Genomic DNA, 24,129 nt, shown 5'->3' with positions numbered 1-24,129 from the left:
ACCTCTCACAATATAAAGCCAGGAATCACGCCACTTTGTCAACTGAATGCATGGTTATCTGTGTGACAGGGCGAAGCACGGCAGGTGCAAGGGAGAAAAGATTATCTTGGTTATTAGCACAATAAGTTAACGCTATCTTTATCTTTACATTTTATGGGTAAGGCAAAGAAAAATATCAGTTTTCCCTCAAACCATGCTCCTGGTTAGCTTCCCATTCAATCTATGATCAGTCTGTGTTGCATAAATGTGGAATAAATTGACTGAATTTTGTTAACTTAACTAAACTGACATTTGACTTGTTGTCTTAACAAGAGCAGTGGCAAGATTAAAAAGTTTTAGGGTGTAATGTAATGTTGAGAACAGTGTGCATATATGTGTATTAATGTCCATTTGATATTTGGAAAAAAGATGGAAACTTGTATATACTTTTTTGTCTTTTAAATCTTGCTGCTCATGAAGAAGTATTAAAAATCCATATTATGTCATCACTACGACACAGCTGAAGAAATGAGATGCTTCAGTGTTATAAACCTTATCACTTATCTCTCCGCTGATAAGAGAGGTGAGGGTCTTTCTTAACAGAGAAGTTAAGAAAACAACTAACCAGATGTTTAATACTGTCCTTATTCTCATGGACGACATTAATACTCGTTCTCATCATGTCGGCACTGCTGTGTTCTAACACTTGGACCCAAAGACGCACAAACTGAAGAATTAAAACATTTAAAGGATCCACTCAGCTGGGATTCAGTCGGCACTGAGACAAATATAAAGTCATGATCTCTCCTGAATGCTGCGGAACTATGAACACTCTCTCTAACCACAGAGTCAACTCCAATCGAGATTACTGTAACCCTGATATGAGGTCGAGCTGTCTTTATAGTCTTTTATCTTCCCTCAAGGACATTAACCCTGCACGTACCCCCTGCTGAAGCATGGCTTTTATCTCCCTGATCTATACTAATCTTTGAACAGGCTTAGATGGGCTGAACAGTTTGTTCTGCAGTTACACTTCTGGATGTGTAACAACGGCAGCAGGACATTCATTCTCATGATCCGTACAATTAAAAACTGACTGACCTAGTTTGACCTGGGATTAAAACACCATCTTCCTCCTTTGTCACAAAAAAAAAATGCAACAGACAGGATTTCATTAACCGATTTTCATTAACATCTTCCAACATAAAAGTAAAAATCCCTCCTCTTTTATTCCTTCTCCCAAACTGAAGAGTCAAAATTTAAAATGGTCTGGAGAGCTGAGAGGTCTCTCAGGTTTGTTAGGAGCAGACAGAGGTGAGTATACAGCTTCTGAAACATGTTTTGTACAAATGATCATTGATTATAATGTATAATAGGTTACTAGTTATATGTTCTGCTCACTGTTTGCATTTGATTTGATGCTACATCATTTTTATTTTATTTCTTTTATCTGCACTTGTGAATGTGGTACTAAACACAGTTTAGTTTAGTTCTTGTTTAAATTTCAGTGAGGTTCATTTTTACTTCAACCCTTTTTTCTTATATTTTGGATATATTAGAACATATATATATATATATATATATATATATATATATATATAATATAATATATTACAGTGACAAATATGCCAGATGAGGGTGTCTGATTGGTTATCAACAAACATGTTATCAATCATACGATCAAGCTTAATATTACACTTCACTTAGAGTTAAGTCACTTGATAAATCTGATTTCAGACTCAGTGAAAACTTTTTGTCTCTTGGCACTTTCAACTTTTCTGAAGTAAAATGCTTAGAGGTTTAGTAACTCTGGGCCTTGGAGTAAAATGGCTACAGAGAGGAGTGAGTGAGATGCTTTAGACATAAATATTACTCAGAAACTGCAGGAAAGAAGGTAGAACATGTATTGAAATGTGAAGAATGAATTGGCAGCTTTGAGAATAGCAGGAACTCTGAAGAAAACAAGAATTCAAGGAGTTGGAGAAGTTTCTACAAAAAGCCAAGAAAAGTCCCTATTTAATTTAGTGAAGAAACAAAGGAGGGGCTGGAGGAGATAACAAGAAAAAGTGCCTCCACATATCCCACCAACTGGAGCGACAGAACACCAGATGGATGTCACTGATCGCTGCTTTTCTGGCTCCTCAGAGCACACAAACATGATTTGGCACCAGATGCAGTCAGTCACCCGGGGGGTAGGCAGATCTCTGTGTGGTATTTTGGGAATCTGCTAATGCATTTGGCCCACTGTCACATAACTTAAGATGGGAAGCTTTGGGGTTTTTGAAAAATCCTTTGAAGACGTATCAAATGTCATGGGAGGGTTAGGTACATGACGCATATGAAAGAAAGAATCTTACTGAACTGGTTTAAGTGGTGAGGAGTGTATGAAGTTGTATTGATAAGGGCCCAATGACTTTACTGTTATACCTGTCTGTCTTTTTATTTTGGATGTTATCTGTATATTTTCAGGTAAATCCCATTATCTTGATTTTGCTGATTGTAGCTTCAGTTTAATCTGTTACTTGATTGCAGAATTTTTATAATACATGATGATAAGCAGCTAAGCACGACTTAACTGTAATATTGAGGACACACCGGGAAGTTAGGCCAGCGGTGGCCTTGATCGATTCCAAATTGGTCTGTTATAATTGATAACTACGTGTACTCTCTCCTGTTTCTTTCTGTTCCTCCCAACAGGTTGGAGAAATGGCTCAAACATATTCACCTTTCTGTACCTGAACTAAACACAAATGAAAACTACAGCAGCAGGGACTGATCTTAATGTATGTGTGTATTTTTATATTTAAAAAAAATCCTCAAGATTTAGTGCATGAATGTAACAAGGTACATTTTCATTTCATTTTTGTACCACTTTATACTTCTACTCCACTGTATTTGGCAGGGAAATATTGGAAACTAGTAGTAAGTAAGTATTAAAAGTATACTGGTACTTTTACATACTTTAGAATGCCTTTTACACTGTGGCATTGGTACTTTTACATAAGTAAAGTATTTGAATAATCTTCCCAAAAATGTCAACATCCTAAACTCTCTCTCGTCTGTAGGAAGGCTCCTAGCTAACTCTCTATCACAGGATGTCTTGTCTCTAGCCCACCATTTGCACATCATTGGTTTTCACTATTTTTTTTATTTTTTTTTAAGCAGCACAAAGGACTATCTGGGTTATCTGAGTCCACTATATGTGTATCATACTTCATGGGTCCACTTCTAGTATGATCTGCTGCCCCCCTGTGGTCATTACTCAGAGCTGCATCAAGCTGCCAGAGCTATATGGGCAACACTGGGAAGACTTAGCATTCAAAATAAAAGCATAGACTTTGTAGGGCTGGATATTCCACCAAAGAGCTTTATTGGCCAGACAATATTCATATACATTACCAAAGCACAGTATCAATACTGGCAGAATTTAACATGACACTCAGAGCATTGTTACAGTAAGGAAAAGTCTACTTAATTTGATAAATCACAAATTTGTCAGAAGTTGTCTAAAGTAGTGCACAGCATCAGTTGTGACATTGGTCTTGTAAAGGCGCATTGTATCTGATCAAATTGATTTTTCTATGTGTCAAGCAATTAACACACAGAAAACTTGGGGGAGATTATTACACCATCATGGGAGTACTGTAAGGCTGCAACCAAGTATTACTTTAATTTATTACTATTATTTTCTTTATTAATTGATTGATTGATTGTAACATATCAGAAAGTAGTGAAAACCAACATATTAACTTTTCTACTATCATAGAAATCTGGGGAAACTGCCAAATTGTCTCCTTTTTTTAAATTTTTTGTTCTGTGGGAATTTATTTTGAAAGTCCTGAGCGGAAGACGTCGTTCTCATCTCTTCGTACTGCATCAACTGCTCTGCCCTGAGTTTGACAACAACAATAACAGAGGAAAGGCGACTTTGTTTTATTAAACGATAATAAAGAAAAAACGGCGAATAAAGACACGCCGGCGGGAAATATCTGCGTTTCTTTTAAAGCCCTTCAACTTCAGCCAACGGTAAGTAAGAAAAATATACTCGGTTTAACCGTTATTTGGCCCATGAACGTTAGCTCTTATCCGCTCAGTGTTTCTGACAAGCGGTCGAGTCAGATTTGAGGCATTATTTTGATTTTATGTTTTTATAAAAAACCTACAGTTGTGCTCGTTTATAACAGGAAGCTAAAGCACAGTGATTTTGTCGTGTATTTTTCTAACGTTGTTTACATACCAGGCCTAATGATGCCTTCAGGTGAATCCTACAGATTCCAAAATCAGAGTGTGGCAGCCGTAAATATTTCATTTGCAGCGAGTAAGTATAAAACGAACCTTTCAGTTTGTAAATCAAACTGTAATTGTGGTTATTAGGACTGCAACTAACGATTATTTCACTATCGATTAATCTGGTGACAGTCCAAAACACAAGATACTCAATTTACACTCATATAAAACAGAAGAAAAGCAGCAAATCCTGACATTAGAGAAGCTAGAGCCAGGAAATATTATTTTTGATAAATAACAAACATTTAATCACTTATCAATAGAGCTGATGATTCATTTTCTGTTGACTGTATGATCTATTAATTGACTAGCCTGATTGATTCAACCCTAATGTTAAATCCTGATGCAGTCTCACGAATAATGCAGAGTCACCCAACATAACACCTAGCCTTAGTTAGGTGTTAATAGTGTGCCAAAACACAAAAGACAGTACATCACAGACAGACATTGTCTCTCCCATTTTTTCCATCATGACTCAACCCTAAAATGTCAAACCTGAATAACATCCTCTATCATGGAATACAGTTTTATATCATGATGTCCAATGTGATACCGTAAACCTTATGGGAAACTGATTTGAGATTTTGTTAGTGGATAAAATGACCAGCCTGCTATGTCTTTGGCAAATCCAGCGAATTGAACAACTTACAAGACACATTATAAACATGATTTTATTTTATTCAATACTGCCATAAATCAGACCTGCTTATAGATTTGCAACATTACCCAGAATGGTCAAATACAACCAGAGATATTAAAGTGATTTCTGCAACATTATAAACAGGACAGCAAAATCTTATAGTATAAAGCATATAGTATATGGGCACATCAGTAATAGAAAACTCTTTAATTTCATTCACTTTTATTTTCCTTGTTGCCTTTACTTGGTTGGGTCTTGAATTGTATGTGTAAGTTGCATCATCTAACAGGGCTGCTTCCTTCACTGTAGGTTGTTCTTACCTGCTGGGCAGCGAAATGGGGCGCATCTTCTTGGATCACATTGGTGGGACTCGCCTCTTCTCCTGCGCCAACTGTGACACCATCCTGACCAACCGAGCTGAGCTCATCTCCACGCGCTTCACTGGAGCCACCGGCCGAGCTTTCCTATTCAACAAGGTTACTAAACATCTCTTCTTTCACATGATGGAAACTTGTCGTCATGGATAACAGCTGTGTTGCACTTGTTAGTTTTATTGATTGGACCATAATTAAAACACTTAAGCATATCACAATGAACACATGGACCAATAACCAATCACCCAGAATCAGGGAGTTATTTACATTATAGTCCTTGTTGTATTGAAACTGTGACATATAGAAATTTAGCTCATCTAATATGTAGCGGCTATAATTCTATGAGCCGCTGAGAGTATGAGGTTGGGTCCTCAGGTTCATAGTTCTGTGACGCGCCAGGAGGGTATGAAGCAAGATACGCTGAGATCCAAAATACTTTTGTTGCATTTATTGCGTAAAAGGAGTACAGAGCTATCACAGCGTAGCGAGGATGGATGTATGAAAAAATGATAATAACAGATTAAACAGATACAAAAGTGAGATTAATGGATAAATGGGTAAAGTTTAGCGTTTGCGGTCAACAAAAATTATGGCTACTACCCAACCCTGACTCTCTCATTCATCTGATCACCTGGTAAGTGCACACCTTTATACACACACCTATTCCCACCTGAACCACTCCCTCTGCCTCACACACACACACCCACACACACTGTGCTCCTCCTCGTCTACCTATGTCTCCTATATAATATAACGAAGGAGGTTATTCTACATAATGATCAATTCCTCATTATCAGATTATAAGACATTTTTAATTTGATGTTCTATACCGTCAGATATTTAATAGACAGCTAATTTCCAGGAGTAATGCAAACACAAGTACAAAATACTCCTTATTAACGATTGATTTTATCATTACAATTGTCAAAAAAATGTTGAACTAATACAAGAAATATAAACCAATCCCAATTTTATAAAACAATGCAACAAACTTTTAATAGTGATGTGGTTTTAAATTTAATTTTTTTTTTTTCTGTTTTATATTATTATATTATCTTTGGATTATGAGACAAAAAAATGTTTCACAATTATATTGTAATTTCTGAACTATTTTTCAATTAATTTTGAAAAGTAATTGTTAGTTGCAGCCCTAAACGTCACTTAAATTCATTAACTTTGCAACTACATCTGGACCACATATCAGACTGTGAAATGTTTTTCATATTTTGACTTTATTTGCTTGAAATTGTTTGAAAAACATAAAACCTCCACATAGAAAGATTGAAATGTTAAAGTGACAGTTGTTCGATTGCTGCTCTCCAGGTTGTGAATCTGCAACACAGTGAGGTCCAAGACAGAGTCATGCTGACAGGAAGACACATGGTGCGGGATGTCAGCTGCAAGAACTGCAACAGCAAGCTGGGCTGGATGTATGAGTTCGCCACCGAGGAAAGCCAGCGCTACAAGGAGGGCCGTGTCATCCTGGAGAGGGCGCTGGTGAGGGAGAGTGAGGGCTTTGAGCACGTTCCCTCTGAGAACTCCTGAGTTCACTTCTGTTGCAGTTGCGATGCTCATCCCATGCATACTACAGCTTTTCCTCCAGCAGCAGTGCATGGACATGCATAGACAGTGTGCCATTTGTGAATAGAGTTACACCAAAATAATATCACAGGCTGGCTGTTTGTGGGAAGTTTAAACAAGAAGTGACACATTTTATCCTAGGAAGGGAAATATCATCGCTTCTCTACCCATTTAAAACCACCTGCATTTTCCATATCTGCCCAATAGGCTGTGATGTTCGTAAAATGTGTTGGTGGGGTGGAATTTTGGCCGCTGTCAGAGGGAGAGGATTCGCTCCTGTGGCCCTACAAGAAGCTCAGACAGATTAATATGCACGGTTTGAATAGCCAATGACAGCATTGATGAATGCTGACGCCGAAGAGAAGATTGTTGGGTGTGATTTAATGAAATGAGATCTGTTTGGTCAAAGAGTTAGTCACTAAGCAGTATGCTGGAATACATTCCTTTTCTGGCAAGTGTTCAGTGTAATATGCCGGAAATGTTTTATTTCAAATCTGTATTGAGTTACTTTATTTTAACATCAGCTGTACCAGAATAAAAGAATGGACACTTGGAGAACCTGTTTATTGTTTTTTTGTCAAAAATAAACAAACTCAAACAATATCAATTTAGTGAATCAGTGTTTTGTCATATGACTGTCCGTATTTAGATTTTCATATTGTATCTTTGAACACTCACAAAACATTATTTTTATCAACTATTTTTATTAATTTATTGCCGTATTTTTTAGTGATGGCAATGTGATGTGATACATTTAGAAATGATTTTACTTAAATAAAATTTAGCCTTAGAATTATTGATTAGTTGTAATCAATACCTCTGTGACAAACAGAATAATCTAACAACAAAAAAAAAACATGGTTGAAAGCCCCTCATCCCCCAAAAAACTAGTAAGTACCTTGAGTAAAGATTTTTTATTAAACTTATCATTTCAAAGGTTACAAATGAACTTTTTAACAAGGACACTTTTACTTATTATAAGACACAGTACTTATTATAAGACTGTTCCTATGGATTTCATCATAGCTTCAAGATATTTTTTCTGATCACAGCCACTCTGACAAGCTGAAGAAATCATTGCCCCATTTGAGCTAAGTGATTCGGTCAAATAGAGTTCCTGTCAAAAGCTTTGGGGGAAAATTTAAAAATAGTATTTTTACCTGTGATTAAATAGCAGGTTTCGTGCCAGATGTGTGGTGGCCCTCGGGATCAAAACGCAACAACATTTCACAATACACAACAATATTTCAGAAAACACAATATTTCAGATGACAGAGAGGGTGGGACCTTTTTATATACATTCTATGGGTGAGGCAACACTCCTTTTTTGTGCCTACTGCTGCTATACATATGCTTTGTGCCTTTAGGTTTCTAAAGTTGTATTATGCTACTTCTATGTTGCAACAGAACTTAATTCTGCAAATAAACGTGATACAAGTGAAGTTTTTTTTCTTGTATTATCAAATACAATAACATAGCAATTCTTTCTCAGTGTATAGTAAGCAGAGTGTAAAATAAAGACCTGAAAACTGTGATGGAAATAATGTTGTAAAACACTGTACAAACTCACAGTGAAAACTTCACGCACTAAAAGTATGTTTAGAAAAACAGAGGTGAAATAAAAAAAAATAAAAATATGATGAAATTTCAGATTGCACAGACTTTCTTAAATGTGTTATACATGCTTTAATACTTATTACCCTAATAAACACTACAGATGCACATTGATTGAATTGGTTGTACAGGTGTGACTATGGATGTATTAGAAGTGAATGTGGGGCCATGGATGCTGCACCTGTACGGAGCGCAGATTTTTGTGCTAAGCCACTGAACTGACTAGTGGCGATGTCACAATAGCAAATCGACGGCATTTGGGGGTACTAAAAGCAAACCCACGCTTCGATTTCGTCGACTCCTGCTGCATTGTGGGAAATGGAGGCTGTATAATGCCAGGCAGGAAGCTCCAATTCAGACTCATTTGTTGATGTGTTTCAGGTCCGGCAACATTTCTCAGTCATCACTGTGTATGGCATATAGCGTGAGCAGGATAACATACTTTCTTGTCACTCGGACGGACGCAAACCGGAGCAACAATGGCCGGCGGTGAGTATTACTAGTAGCCACAAGCTAGTATGATAGGCTAACGTTAGCTGTCGGTTAGACAGCTAACGTTAGCTAACTGGCAGAAAACAAACCTGGGCTAAATTAAACAACTAGTCACGTGTCAGTTAACTGCTTTAAATTAACGTAGATATAACACTTGTTGTGACAGTTAAATATCTAATAATGTCACCTATTGCTGATGTAGCCTTACGCGTGTACGGTAATGGCCGTTTATCTGACTATTTCAAGTTACTGTTGTGTCTTCCGCAGAAAACGCGAGTGTGATCTTCAAGTTGTACTGCCTGACAGTGATGACTCTGGTGGCAGCTACATACACAGTGGCGCTGCGGTACACAAGGACTATCTCATCTGGAGACCTGTACTTCTCCACAACTGCAGTGTGCATCACCGAGGTCATTAAATTAATACTGAGCCTGGGGATGCTGACAAAGTAAGTGTTCATCAGTAACCGTTACTCTGAATTTGGTGAAAAGGTTTTTGTAATCCCCTGTAAGTGAGAAACTGACCAAGTTTGTTGACACAGAATGTTTTATTAGAGGAAGCCACAGAGAGGGACGGTGTGGGAGGCAACTACTGTATTTATTATCTTCATTATTAATTAACCTGCCAGTTATTGTCTTGGTTTATCTATTAATCATTTGTTGTATGAAATGTCAGAAACCAATGCCTACTACAAATTGCTTGTTTTGTTTAACCAACAGACCAGACCTTTAGTTAATTATGCCCTAAAAGGTTTGCTTATACTTAAACCTTTTAACCAATCAAAATTTATGAAAATACACATTCATTCATTCATATTTTTTATAGCTCAGTGCACTCCAAAGGGCCTGACAGTGACTGACAAGCCAACAGTAAAACAATACAATAAAACAATAAAAGTATAACAGTTGTAGCCTAATGCACATTAATAAAACAGGAAATTGGTGTAGTTAAGTGAGATTATGTAAGATTTAAAATCAAGTAATGGCTTTAAAACATGCTTCATTATTCAGGTTCTAAGTTATATATTTGCAGACATCGATAATTTCAGCTATTCTCAGATATTTGGGAATGCTGCCCCAGCATAAAAACTAAGAGCAGCCTCAGATTTTGTTATGCACTTTGGAACCATTAAAAAATTGGGTCATATGTGCTTTAAACATGGAAATTCAAGTGATTCACCAATTTCCATAAGCGGAATTAATATCTATTTAAGTCATTCATCTTATGTATCAACATTTCTTCTTCTTCATCAGTTTGTTTTTATCTCTTCTCCCCCAGAGAAACGGGAAGCCTCAACAGACTGAAGAACGCCATCGTGGAACATGTGTTCTTCAGCCCAAAAGAGCTGCTGAAGCTGAGCGTTCCCTCTGTAGTGTATGCAGTTCAGAATAACATGGCCTTTCTTGCCTTGAGTAACCTTGATGCAGCTGTTTATCAGGTATGAACTTGCTGCACCCACAGACTGTAATAATGGCGACTGTAAATAGCTACAATGAGACAAATAAATACTATCTCTAACATTAATTAATATTTTCATTATCAGACAGTCTGATGATTATTTTCTCAATTTTTTAGTCTTTAGAATTTAAGAAAATAGTTAAAATTGTCCATCATAGTTTCCCTATGTGACATCTTCAGATGACTTGTTTTGACAGACAGCCAGACAGACAGACACTTTATTTATACCCTTGGGTAAATTCATTCAAACAGTCCAAAAACCAAAGAGATTCCATTTACAATTAAAGAAAGCTACAAATCCTTACATTGGAGAAGCTGAAACCAGAGAGTATTTGAAGTTTTTACTTAAAAAATTAGAGTGCTTTCAGTAGAGTACATACTTGCACCAAGGCTAAACAGTCCTCCACACGTCTGTCAGATCCAGTTTCTTATCTGTGTTATCTGGATCCACCTTCTTTAAAAATCAATAGCTGTTGGATTTGACTTGTTTTTCCTGTTTAGGTCACCTACCAACTGAAGATCCCGTGCACAGCTTTGTGTACAGTCCTCATGCTGAGCCGCTCTCTCAGCCGCCTGCAGTGGTTCTCTGTCTTCATGCTCTGCGGAGGCGTTACGCTCGTACAATGGAAGCCTGCAGAGGTCACTAAAGTCCAGGTAGGCATGAGACAAGTTACTATTTAAACGTTAGAACAATCCTGGTGACTACCAATATCATGGCTTTGGCCATTTATTACCTGTATGTCCTCAAGCTACAGATGGAATTTACCATATGTCTGGTGGCTAATGTCATTTCTTTTTTTCCCCAGATTGAGCAAAATCCTGCTCTTGGCTTCATCGCCATTGCTATTGCTGTTCTTTGCTCTGGATTTGCAGGTAAAATTGGCACTGGATTCTGGTTAAACAATTGGTAGTGACGTTACATCTGTGTCTTATGTTGATTTAGCTACCACATTAAAACAGGTACTTTCAGTAATGAATACATACTGTGGCAAAGGTTTAGCCAGCCATTTAAACACATGATGATATGAAACTGATACCAACTGATTTCACTTCCTATCATAAGCTGCTAAAAGTAGACTAGGATTTTATTTGCATTGCTGTTCTTGTGGAGGCGTTTTTTAACATACACATCAAAATATATCTGTAAATATTTATTTGCACCTAACATTTTGTGTCTATGTTCTGATTAAGGTGTGTACTTTGAAAAGGTACTGAAGAGCTCAGACACATCTCTGTGGGTGAGGAATATACAGATGTACCTGTCGGGCATTGTGGTCACACTGATCGGTGTTTGTGTGACCGATGGTGAAAAAATCCTGGAAAAAGGCTTCTTTTTTGGCTATACACCCTGGGTGTGCTTTGTAGTATGTAAGTACTGTACATTGTTTTCTATTTGATGTCATTTTTTTCACAATATTTCAGCTGACATTGCTCTCTTTGTGCTGCCAGTCCTGGCCAGTGTGGGAGGTCTGTACACATCGGTGGTGGTGAAGTACACAGATAACATCATGAAGGGTTTCTCTGCTGCAGCTGCCATTGTTCTCTCAACTGTGGCGTCTGTCATTTTGTTCGGACTACAGATAAGTAAGTTTCTCATAACCACATTGGTGGTATACGGATGACAGAGAAATATGTATTTCCTTATTGTTTTTGCAGTCCAGCTCACTCATGAGGGAGAGGGTATGTTTTGTGTATGTGGTGTTGTGACTCATGACTTGTCTGTTTGCATATTTTGAATATAAGAAACACTTTTTTTTATAAACAGTTTATTTAAACAATCAGAAACACACAAGGTTTTGGAAAACAGCATTATCATTGCTTTTTGTGCTTCACTATAATATTAACATTTACTCTATTTTTTGAAGAGCTAACCATTATACTCTTTTATTGATACTCATGTTCAGAAGCATAGGACAATAGATTATTTTATAAAAAAAATATCTTTTTTGTGTCAAAAAGTTAAAAGAAATTGTTAACTTACTTTTTTTTTTTTCATAACTGATTCCACAACTGTTCATATATAAATAATGTAAATGTCTCATTTTTCTTTTTCCCCCTTTTGTGCAGCAATCACATTTGCCTCTGGTGCCATCCTAGTGTGTATCTCCATCTACCTATATGGACTTCCAAAGCAAGACACATCCAAGCTGAGCCGGCAAGACACAGACAAGGAACTCAAACAGAAACTGATCACTGTGTGAGTCGCTGCCTGCAACAGAGAAACGTCTTGGACCAGGTGTGTCTTTAGAGTTTACTGGGGATGTAAAAGAGCTCCTGCCCTGGGGGGATTAGGGAGCCAATCTGGTTATTTTTCAAATGAACACTCAGTTGGGCTGGTTCTGTGTCCAGTTTATCACATAGACGACAGCTTTTGTTACATCTCAGTGTAGGTCTAATCTGTCAATCCAGCCCACATCCAACCACATGGGACTGATGAGAGTACTATGAATTTTTTTAATGATTGAATGAAAGTTTTTTATTTTTGTTCAATCAGTAATTACTGACTGAATGTGCAATGTGAGTGTCTTATGTCCATATCACATAGTGCTGAATGTGCCCAAATCACAGAACATATTATAAAGAAGGCTGACGACCGATAGCACATGTGATTATATTTAAAACATTTCTTGAGTGTCTTTTATTTGTATAAGATCTGTGTCGGATTCTGCTTTGAAAGTCAATTTAAAGCTTTTATTAAAACTGAATGGAGATGTACTACCGAGCGACAGTCAGTATTTCTGAATTTTCAGAATACACACAATCCTAACGATGGTTTTGAACGGTCGTTCATTAAACCTTTCCCTAAAATAGCGACTGTCGAATCGTAGTTCAGCAAGTGTAAATAGGTTCAGGAGGTCTGTCAAGTTTCAGATTTTTCCACATGCTAAAGCGATGTTTATGGGGCAGTAGTGTTAGTGATATATGTCATTCAAAGAGCCGGTGTCTGTTTTTTAGCTTTTCCCCAAACAAAATCATTTGAGTGACAATGAATTAAATGTAAATTAATAGGGTTTGTTCGCTCTTATGCAGTGGTGGAAAGTAACTAAGTACAGTTACTTAAGTGCTGTACATTAGTACAGCTTTGAGGTGCTTTTACTTAACTCTCTTCCATCTGCAGCCACTTAACACGTCTACTCCACTACAATTCCATGGCACTTCATTCATTTGATAATTTTATTAATTACCCTGAAGATTGAGATGAATAATTCAAAATATAATCAACAAATTACAATGTTTACAAGTTACCCCACAGTATATAAGTAATTAAAACAATGCCGACTTTTACCAGCTGCAACATTTACCTAATGTACACATTAACAATTATAATCCATTATTATGATAGATCAACTGTTCATTTTTGGGACATGCAGCTTTAACATCAGTCTTTTAGCAGAGTGTCATCATTTTAAAAATAGTCAGAAAGAAACATTAAAGATTTAATCTGATAAGTGCTTTCAATTTACTCGTGGGGCTAACGTTAGTTTAATTAGCTGGCTACCAACAGTAAATATAGTAAGTGGCAGTTTTCATTTAAGCCAGCAAAATTCACGGTCACCAGCAAGTAATGAGAAGCCAAGTTTTGTCTCAGTCTGAAATCAAGGTCCCATTGATTCAAAAGTTAGAGTTTCGAGTGCTAAAAAAGCTTGACAGCCATAGCAACAGTAACCATGGGGCTTATCGAACGTTCGGTCATCGTAGTCTAGGCTCCTCTCTGTAACTAAATACGTCAGACTGTAGCAACAAAAGGTCCATCTCACAGCTGTTCTTAAACTTAACATCTTCTCACACGATCTTCCTCAGCAGAAGGTTGTTTGCTCAGTTGTGTGGTAATTAAAAGGTACAGATTATTTATTTTTTCTGAGCATTTTAAGGGACTACTTGTCTACTGTTGACAATAAAGAAATAAACGTTCTGTCTCCACTTTTAAGTCGTTTATTTGGGAGGCATGGATTTCCAGTTTCTGATGACATACCTTTTGTTCTCTTGTAGGTTCAGCACACTGTCATTGAGCTACTTTGGGCAAATAAATGTCTTACACTGAGTACATACAGGGAGTTTTGAGCATTGTATCGTTTAGTGGTTGTTCTCCATACTCTTTTTGCACACGTTGTGGACATTCCACATATTTAGCATATTACTGACATACCCTTTATCTGTGATCTTGAATACATTGATATTTCATTTTGTTCCCATTGTTTATAGTAAACTGGTCCTGTTAAAAAAAAGCTTTCAGTACATTTTCAGTCTGACCATGGCAACACGCGAGGCATTGTTATCAAATTACCCACTGGAATTCAAGTGAACCGTTAATCAATCATGAGGATAGAGTTGAGTTATATCACTCAGGTCTGTTGTTTTCAGATGTCTAAAACAATAGTAGGAAGTTCAATTAAGGAAGATTATTTTTATTTTTTTTAAATTTAAGGCTCCTTATTTACAATTTATAAAAAAAAAAAAAAAAAAAAATTAACAATAACCATATTGGTACCTGCATCAGTGAAATAACACTAAGTTATCACATTTTATCAACCGGTGTGATGCCGAGGATCCTCATCCCGTTGGCCAGGACTGAGCAGGCTCTACTGAACAGTCGTAACCTTGCCTGTTGACATTTAGCAAATGAGATAATTCATTATTTTGAAGAAAAAAAAAACACACACATTTTCAAATTGAAAACTAACAATTTTACTAACCTTATTAACAATGTCTTAAACTGTAAAAATGTAGTGAAATTGTAACCTGTGACCATCTGTAAACACAAATGTCGCCAGCAAATTCCTGACCTCAACTACAGAATTAAAATCTTGGCTATTCTCATGTTAGTGTGTTCTCTGCATGCCGGTGTGTGTACTATGTATGCTTGGCCAAACATGGGGGTGTTTTTTCTTTCTACCTGAGCCACATCCCGAGGGCTTCCTTTCACCGGCAGCTGTCTGTGTGCCGAGGCAATCAGGTGGCTGAAGAGAGTGAGTACACTGTTAAATTACCACCTCTAAAAACACTTTCTGTAATGTACCAGGTAAACACTGTGCAATCCGATCCCTCCGAACAAACATCCTGTTCCTTACCACAACTTCAATAAAAAGTTGACCAGGTGTTTGGGTTGCAGATCCTGGGCTGACTGGTACAACACTTCATCATAGCTGCAAACAAATTAAGTGGAGACCATGTTTTTTGTTGGATGAGAAGCAAATATTGATACAACACTAACAAATTGGAACAGATTTTGTCTTTGCTTACCGAAGGAGGTGCTGCAGGATGGTGATAGTTGTCTGCTCAAGTAGAAGGGATGGATCGAATGCAGCTGCCTCTATGCCCTCATTCCTCCTTATTAAACTGCAGTAACAGTGATACAATTAAGATGCGCATTAACTATCTATGTTTTTTAAGGTACAACACATCTGGTTATGGTATCTGGTTTTAGTACTTCATCTTTAAACACATGAAATTCCAGCAAGAGCAATGCAAATGATCGATGGATTAACTACTATGTCATTTTCTTATTGCAAACAAACATTTAACCAACACTGACAGAGACCTAGCAACTGAAATCAATCAGTGTAGTGTTTAAAATTAAAATATGCAGAGTCTGTGATGTTGATGATACAAGATTGAGCAATAGTTGATAGTTACTAAGTACTGGACTGAAGTATAAACTTTACTTGATTATTTCTATTTTATACCACTTAATACATTCATCTGACAGCTATTATATAAGTATCACATACAATATTATATATACATTCACAATTTTCAAGTCTTAAAATAATAGTCGGGTGCCCACATGAACACTGAAGCAGGTTCTGCTTGCTGTAATCATTCCTGCTCATGAAAAGATCCCAATCTCTCAAAGTTTTAGTCTTGGTTCAAAATTGCCCCTAAATGGTACTATCCCACACACTGCCTGGGGTAACACAAAGAGGAAGTTTCATTCTAAAAGACAGTAACTTTGGATGATGTCCATTTGATTTGTCAAACTCTTCAGATAAACTTTGGAATATTTTTGTGCCGAATCAGATTTCAGTGTGCATACAGGCACCTTGTTCTCTCACAGATATGAAAAATGTAAACCTGACAAGTACTTACTTTTAGCCCTTGACCAGTGCTATACATGTATATATAGCTATAAGATTCTAAAAGGAGTTAGTAGGACTTTTACTTTTGATACGTCAGTACATTTAGCTGATAATACTAAAGTAAATGTTGAATGCAGGACCTTTACATGAAAAGAGTATTTTTATCTTGTGGTATTTCTGCTTTTAAACTAAGTAAAGAATCTCAGTACTTCTTCCATCACAGAGATAGAGGGCCGCTTACAACATCAAACTGAATTTTACAAGGAAATTAGAGCTGGTACCTTGATCCCTAAAAAAAATATGCTGAACATATTCCTTTATGAATAGATAATGAAAATAATAATTTGCTGCTGCCCTGCTTCAGTGGCATTACAGTAAAAACAGTCACACAAATCACCAAAATGGCCAATTTAAAACAGAACAACAAGAATTCCTGTCATCATGTTTGATTATTTTCAGCAGTTAATGGACACAGACCTGCAGAGTCGAGCGTGTGTGTACTGGAGGAAGACGCCTGTGTCTCCCTGAGCCTGCAGCATCCTGTCCCAGTCAAATTTATAGTCTGAAAGCAGGGGACCTTTGAAGTCCTGAAACAAAGTTAGAGGACAAGTTTCTGTTTGTTGTCACATTCTACAGATTAACATTCAACCGCCTGTTTCATTTTTCAGTGAGACCAAGGGAAAGTTTAAAACCGTTACTTAGTTGTGGTCATTTACCTGAACTATTAGTGCACTGATTCCCACTTTCTCTGCTGTGTCCTCTGGGTTTTCCATTTCTTTTGTTGCTGTGGAAAGAGTGAACACTAGTGTAACTTTTATCCATAAATACAGGTCCATTATTCCCACAGTGGGTCCCTACCATCATTCATATTTTCCATTTTAAAGAGATTAGAATGGGTAAAGTTGGGGACAACAGTCAAGCTCACTCAAACATCAAGGGTTGTTTTTCACATAATTACTGTATTTTCAACTTAGTACTTTATACATACTCAGACACCAGCACAGTATGGATTTGGGCTGCAACTCACATCTCTCACTATTATAAGAAAAGCTTAGTGCTTCAGTGGAAGAAGAGCGCCATCTTCCTGTTATGAGATGCAATCAGACAATCCCACTTTGCTCTAAAGCAGCAGAATTACACAGAACAATGTGACACACAATAACTGAGTGACACTTAGTAAACTGGGTAACACTTTTTTGTCACATACTCATTTTGTATTTCTAAACAATATAAATAACTATATATAAACATTTTTTTTAAAAATGGTTTATAACACCTTTCAATAATTGTAAACAGATATAAGTGTTTAACGATGTATTTGTAAACAACAATAACTTCTCCTGCGTTTGGGGATTAGGAAGCTGCTGTTTAAACAGATAATGAATGACAACATAGTAAAAAAAACTGTTGTAATGATACAAAATATGTCTTCAAGGGAGATGTTGTATTTGTTGATTAATTAACACTAAAAAATAAATAAAACCATTTGTTACATGTTTACATACCGCTTATTAAAGCTTATAAAGGCTAAAGAGGGTGACTTAAAGAAAGTGTTCCAGAGAAAAGTCTGCCAGATGTTATCATTCCTTTAACATACTTATAAAACATCAATGTGTAAAAGTTACTACGATGACGATTTAGTGATGTTAAAATGCTTCATGTAGCCTCTTTAAATCATACAGTCATACAAATGGATTTTTGGCCGTGCCTCATGTGTGCCTTGTTGCTAAATTGCTAAATAACTGTGTGTTTGTGTATGATGTGTGTGACAAACTGTACTTTTTGATTGGCTCATGTTGTCTAACATCCTGGTCCGGGCTTCGTTCAGCACGTCCTCCAGAAACACCACCTCACCGGTCCGGGTCCTCATGCCCTGCACCAGGCCGAAGGGCACATGCTGACACCTGCAACCAGTAATTATATCCCTTACTCAAGTGAAACTAACATTACAAAAATAAAATAATACTCCATTATAAGTAAAAGTATTCAAAAATTTACTTAAATAGCAGCAAAATGTGCATAAAATATTGAAAGTAAAAGTACTTTTTATGCAGAATGGCGCTAATGGAGCTAACTTTAAGTGCTTGATACACTGTCAAGTATTTTAATCTATAACAAGTTATTATGTTTTTAAGTTTATTCAATATTTTTTTTAATCTAGACAGTAGCTACAGCCGTCAGATAAAAGTAGTGTAGTAAAAACTATAATATTTCCCTCTGACATGTGGAAGTATAGCATTAAGTAGCAGAAAATGTCTATAAAATTTATATTAGATATAGAAAATACTCAAGTAAAGCACAAACTGTTCAAAATATTATTTTTGTATTTCGTATTTAAGTAGATGAGTAAATATATTTTGTTACATTTCACCACTGCCTGCAACAGCACCAACTCTTTGAGAGCAGAATGAAGAACAGCTGTCTGCAGTAAGTTGGGTACTGATGATTATATGATGCTAAATCCAGAATTCACTGTATATTCTTATTTACTTGACTAACAATTATAAAGACTGTGCAGATATGTCTGCAAGGCATGTTTTCCCATTATTTCAGTCAGATAGTTATTTGACTTAAAGTTTCTCAAGTTAATGTGCATTTCCATTAGAGTGTGATAAGTAAATGATATAAGACATTTTACAAAACAATATTTTTATAGCAACAAGTCATTAGTTGGTTACTATTTGGTCTCTACCAGCTGTTTAAACAACAGTTTCTATTAAATCTGTCTGTCTGTGTGTGTGTGTGTGTGTGTGTGTGTGTGTGTGTGTGTGTGTGTGTGTGTGTGTGTGTGTGTGTGTGTGGTATTTTTCCTGCTACCTGTCAGCCCAAGAATGACCCATACTGAGCAGGATCTGGAACAACTGGTGGAAGTGGTTTGCTTGACTTTTATCTGTCTTAAAAAGAAACAAATACAGAAACATTAAACTGATAAAGAATGTAACAATAAAGGGAAACAACCTGGAAACGAGTAGTACTAGTAGTAGTTCAAGAGGAAAATCTGAATCAAAGGATGAACATATGCCACAATGTGATCTTAACTTGTATTTTCTGTTTGCTTTACATGATTAAATGTTTCTACATTCACACATAAACAGGGACAAGAGTATAAAGAGGGTAAACAAGGATGGTAGGATCATAGACTCTTTCAGACTGTGGGTAAACAAATGTCCACATATACACTTTGCATTTTTGTGTTTGGTTGTAATGATGTTAGTCATAATGTTTTGCATAGTTGTTTCTTTTCTAACCAAAGTAGATTAAAAAAATAACAATATAACCTTTTGTGACAATAAACGCTCGTCATGAAAAACGTTGCAGGTTTAGCGTGCACTGCACAAACACGGATGGCTCTTGAGTTTACAGAGCGAACATGTATTCATCTTCTGTCCTGATTTTTCATGTGGGTGCACACACAATGTTTGTCAAAACATACTCAGGAAAAAAGGGCCATCTAGTGGTAGTAAAAAAAAATGAAGGAGTCACCTCATGTTTTGGTCATTCAGCTAATGGACTGAAAAACATGCTTATACATTTGACAACTGATAGGCCATTTAAACCACCATAAAACACCAAACACCATTTAAATACATGCAGTTATACTGCAATTAACAGTTGCTTTCATCATATATTAATCTGCCAGTTTTTTATTTTTTATTTGTCATCATTGTGTCCATAAAATAAAAAATAAAAAAACTATCACATAAGACAAATCACCAAATCCTCACAAAACAGAGCCTGGAACTTTTGATGTAATGTGTTTTTTGCTTGAAAAATTACTTGCTTAATAAAATATGAAAATAATTCCAGATTGACTTTCTTCTTTTTCGTTGTTGTTAAATTTGTTTTGTGCTTCATATGAAGTTCCACCATCTGTTTGTCTTTAAAGCACAGTGACAACTGAAAAGGTAAATGTAGAGGGCTTGAGTGCATCTGTGTCCTTACCACATAAATCATCTCATCAAAGTGGTACTTTTGTTTTCGGTCAATGGCTGCAGCGACATCTCTGGAATGGAGAAAGTGAAGAATAGACTAATATTGCCAGGGGCCACTTCCAAAAGTGCAGTTGCGCTTGCCTGGACAACACAGTTGTGAGATTCGACATTTTGTTCCAAATGTTAATGTACTGTTCCTACTAGTACTGACCTGGTGATGTAGAGAGTTGTGCCGTCACTGCGTAGCACTGTACAGACGCTGCTCATGTCTCCATCAGGACAAAGATCCACGACACCGGTTCCTTTCCTGTCAATATAACAACTTCCATGAAATTCCAGTCCATGTTGGCTCAGGCTTGGGTGTTGGGTGCATTTAAGTTTCATCTATTACACGTCAGCCTCATCTACAAAGACAGAGCTATAGTTAATCTCTTTCTGTCAACTAATGTATGAAGGTTTTTTACTGAGACATTAGGTTTACATTAGGTTCTATTCTAAAATCTACACTTTGTCTACACTCATCACATCCTGTCACATACTCAGAAGTTTTCAACAGGCCTTGGCTCTGCAGCTGCTGCACCACTTCCTGGGCTTGATCTTGGTGATCGGACTCCCCGGAGTAAACATCAAAGTGGATCCCTAACCGCTGGAAAGATCATATTTCAGTCAATGAAGTGATAATATTCTGAAGATATTTTCGTTGCTCTATCAAGTTTGAATTTTAGAGATTTAACTTTTGAGCATGATGCCCAGTTATCATGCTGTGCGGCTTGTTGTACCTTGTAAACATGTTGATACTCGTGTACTGTGATCTCTCTGAACTGTTGCCATAACGACATGGCCTGGCTGTCACGCTGCTCCAGCTGTCTAAAGAAGTCTCTGGCAGCCTGCTTCATGTCCTCACTGCGCTCTGCTTCCTTGTTCACTTGAACATACACCTGCAAGACACAAACGTATGAATTGTACACAAAATCCAGCCTGGTTGGAAGGCCTGTTTGCAGCACTTAGACCATGTAACACTACATCAACCCAAACATTACTGAAACTGATGACGGTGGGATAGCACTTCACCTGTTATGTCATATCTGTCTTTATGCAAACTCACCTCAAACAAATGCTGTAAGGGATTCTGTTTTAATTTCTCCTGACATCCAAACTGGCCAAACCCTGCTCCAAGCAAACCTGAAATCCGAGAGGAAAAACTAGAATATCGGGGCTTTATGAGACTGGAAGACACCTGTTGAACATTTAGCACATTATTTACTCACCAAACTGCATACCCCAGTCGCCAAGGTAGTTCATTCGAATAACGTTGTTTCCGAGGGACCGCTTTAGGTTAGCAATGAAGTTACCTGGAGATGGAGTTTTTGTTTTGTTTTTTTAAGTCGAGCTGACTTTACTATCAACTCAAAAACAAAACAAGTTTACAGTATAGCCTGAGTGACCCAGGAATTTTTATATCAATTTTCTTCACACAACCCATAACATAAATAAATGTTTTTGATAAGATTTCCTTTAATTTGACAGACATTTTACAGTTGAAAAGCAAACTTGTCACTGCTCTCTGTGGTACAACTATAGAATGGCGACACTGTTTCAAAACATATCTTTAGCATTTGATTATTTCAGTTTCTTGTCGTTTGCTGACATATTCACCAATATTGATGTATGTGCAACAAGCTAACATCAGCTGATTTGTTGGCCAAGCTTATTTATAAATCAGGCTCCATTTCACAGTGCAACTTACATGCAGTTACTGAATAAATTAACTTTTCAAGCAAAACTCACCAATAAACGTAGACCGCAAGTGTCCAGCGTGGAATTTTTTGGCAATATTTGGAGAGCTGTAAGATACAGACATATCAAATCTGTCTGTTAAAATATCTATGAGGCGAAGATGTATGGAGTGTCAAAGAAAAAAAGACACAAACACACCTGTATTCTACTAATGTTGTTCCTCTCTTGAGGGTATTAAAAAGTTCACTATTTAACCCAAATCTATCATCCTCCTGCCCTCCAAATGGCTCCAACATTTTCTATAACAATCAAAGCAGACATATTATAATAACGGCAGAAGCAGTAAAGACTTTTATTTCTACCACTGTGGGAGTGTTCACTCACAAACCTGGACAAGAAGCTTGCGATTAACTGTAAAGTAGATCACTCCACGATCAGCAGATATGTCTTCCAACACACTGTCCTGATTCAACTGAAAAATACAACATGAATTACAAATTAAGAACAATGCTTTACCTTTCTAAATTGTTTAATCAACATAAGCTTAATCTACAATAATTTACTAACCCCAAAATAATTTATGAAGTTAAAAAATCAAACATTTTCTGGTTCCAGCTTCTCCAATTTGACACTTTTTCCAGGTTGTATCATTTGAAACTGTTGGACTTGTTGGTCAAAAAAATGTTGGACAAAACAAGACATTTGGTGATGTCACCTCAACCTCTTGGAAAACACCAAAACACTCATATGCGACTTCTGTCCAAAAAGCATGGGCATTAATTTGCTGCTGCACCAGCCTATGATGCAGGGCCATTCATCTAAAGATGTCATGTTAGATGTCATTGGGCTTTAGCTTAAGTCCAAACTAGGAAACACATTTATTTTTGGCCCTTGCTATGTGCATGAATGCAATGTCATGTCGAAATAAGAAAAAGTTTTACTTGGGAGCACAGTATAGTCTGAAATATTGTCTACTGTAGCATTTAAATTTCCTGGAATTGGAGCTAAGGAGCATAGTCTAATCATGAAAAACTGTCCTAGACCAAGAGTGCACACATCAAATAATTTAAGAAAAGAAGATGAAATATTGGATGAGATATGTGATTTTCCTGGTTAAATACAGTTTGTGTGTAAATACATGACACAAAAAATGCATACTTTTACATACAAAATCTGGTGTTGCCTTCCTATGTGATCTATCTTACCTGAGAGGCCAAGTTCTCTGTCTGCAACTGAATGTCTCCACTGGATGGTAAAATCCCATTGGTTCGTAAGGTGCTGATGGGCAGTTTGAAGTCAGCTGTCTTCCTGAGGAGAAGAAAATCAGGGAGTTTTATCTAACTGGTGTGAAGACAAACACCAGTGGAGTATCTGACTAAAAACAGACTGGCAACAGATTTACTGTGAGCAACATAAACACACTTAACTGTTTCTTAAAAACAGAGACTGCTGACAGAGCTGGTATGAAGGCATCCTCAGACTGCTGCAGCGTCCTACCCAGCTAGACATTAAAAACACACACATAAAAGTAAAAAAAAAACAATAAAGACAGGTTAAAGACTGTCTTGTTTTGACTTACTCCAGGGTCAAGGCATGTTAGCATTAGCACCAGGTCTCATTTCATTTTCAAGACTTTCAGCAACATTACCTTCGCCGCAATTCTTCTTCTAAAGAAACAAGCCATGTTTCCTAAAAGTGCAAACACGATATAATGATAAACTTTTTGCAAAACTATACATATCTATCCATGATTCGTTCACATTGACTTGACTAACGTGCTTTCATATTAGCCACACCGCTTCCTTTCAGCTCGTCCAATCACAGGATTTGTTTCCGGACGACGTCAACTACTAGAAGAGGTTTGTTTGATTATATTCTCCGGTGCTCCCGACAGTGAGTATTCTCTGTTCGGGCACTAAATTTCTTGAAAACCATTACAGTCATAACCATTTTTCCCA

General features: G+C 36.9%; 3 protein-coding genes across 4 annotated transcripts; 2 read left to right on the top strand and 1 right to left on the bottom strand.

Moving 5' to 3' along the window:
- Positions 1-3,844: 3,844 nt before the first annotated feature.
- On the top strand, positions 3,845-7,464 carry LOC130187722 (protein yippee-like 5). The gene is made up of 3 exons (XM_056405576.1): positions 3,845-4,005; positions 5,216-5,382; positions 6,604-7,464. The coding sequence occupies exons 2-3, from the start codon at positions 5,242-5,244 to the stop codon at positions 6,823-6,825; spliced, it is 363 nt and encodes a 120-aa protein (XP_056261551.1). The 5' UTR covers positions 3,845-4,005; positions 5,216-5,241; the 3' UTR covers positions 6,826-7,464.
- Positions 7,465-8,774: 1,310 nt separating this feature from the next.
- On the top strand, positions 8,775-15,243 carry slc35a1 (solute carrier family 35 member A1). Its single transcript, XM_056405574.1, has 9 exons — positions 8,775-8,964; positions 9,235-9,415; positions 10,246-10,405; positions 10,927-11,079; positions 11,232-11,298; positions 11,617-11,793; positions 11,875-12,009; positions 12,493-12,661; positions 14,416-15,243. The coding sequence occupies exons 1-8, from the start codon at positions 8,955-8,957 to the stop codon at positions 12,624-12,626; spliced, it is 1,017 nt and encodes a 338-aa protein (XP_056261549.1). The 5' UTR covers positions 8,775-8,954; the 3' UTR covers positions 12,627-12,661; positions 14,416-15,243.
- On the bottom strand, positions 14,475-23,971 carry rars2 (arginyl-tRNA synthetase 2, mitochondrial). Of its 2 annotated transcripts, none has more exons than XM_056405572.1 (20): positions 23,820-23,971; positions 23,599-23,672; positions 23,377-23,479; positions 22,560-22,643; positions 22,370-22,470; positions 22,223-22,278; positions 21,703-21,786; positions 21,540-21,616; positions 21,214-21,372; positions 20,974-21,080; positions 20,646-20,741; positions 20,445-20,505; positions 19,320-19,396; positions 18,282-18,406; positions 17,219-17,286; positions 16,980-17,089; positions 15,667-15,762; positions 15,495-15,569; positions 15,320-15,383; positions 14,475-15,028 (listed from the first exon to the last, which is right to left on the bottom strand). In XM_056405572.1, exons 1-20 carry the CDS (start codon positions 23,853-23,855, stop codon positions 14,942-14,944), a joined length of 1,740 nt encoding a protein of 579 aa, XP_056261547.1. In that variant the 5' UTR covers positions 23,856-23,971; the 3' UTR covers positions 14,475-14,941. The 2 variants fall into 2 exon arrangements, with proteins under 2 accessions (XP_056261547.1, XP_056261548.1); XM_056405573.1 differs by having other exon boundaries at positions 23,377-23,475; positions 23,820-23,867.
- Between the last annotated feature and the right edge of the window lie 158 nt (positions 23,972-24,129).

Source organism: Seriola aureovittata, chromosome 19 (assembly GCF_021018895.1).
Source record: "Seriola aureovittata isolate HTS-2021-v1 ecotype China chromosome 19, ASM2101889v1, whole genome shotgun sequence".
Taxonomy (NCBI): domain Eukaryota; kingdom Metazoa; phylum Chordata; class Actinopteri; order Carangiformes; family Carangidae; genus Seriola; species Seriola aureovittata.
Note: the sequence above shows the minus strand (reverse complement) of the source record. Positions and strands in the feature narration are given on the sequence as shown.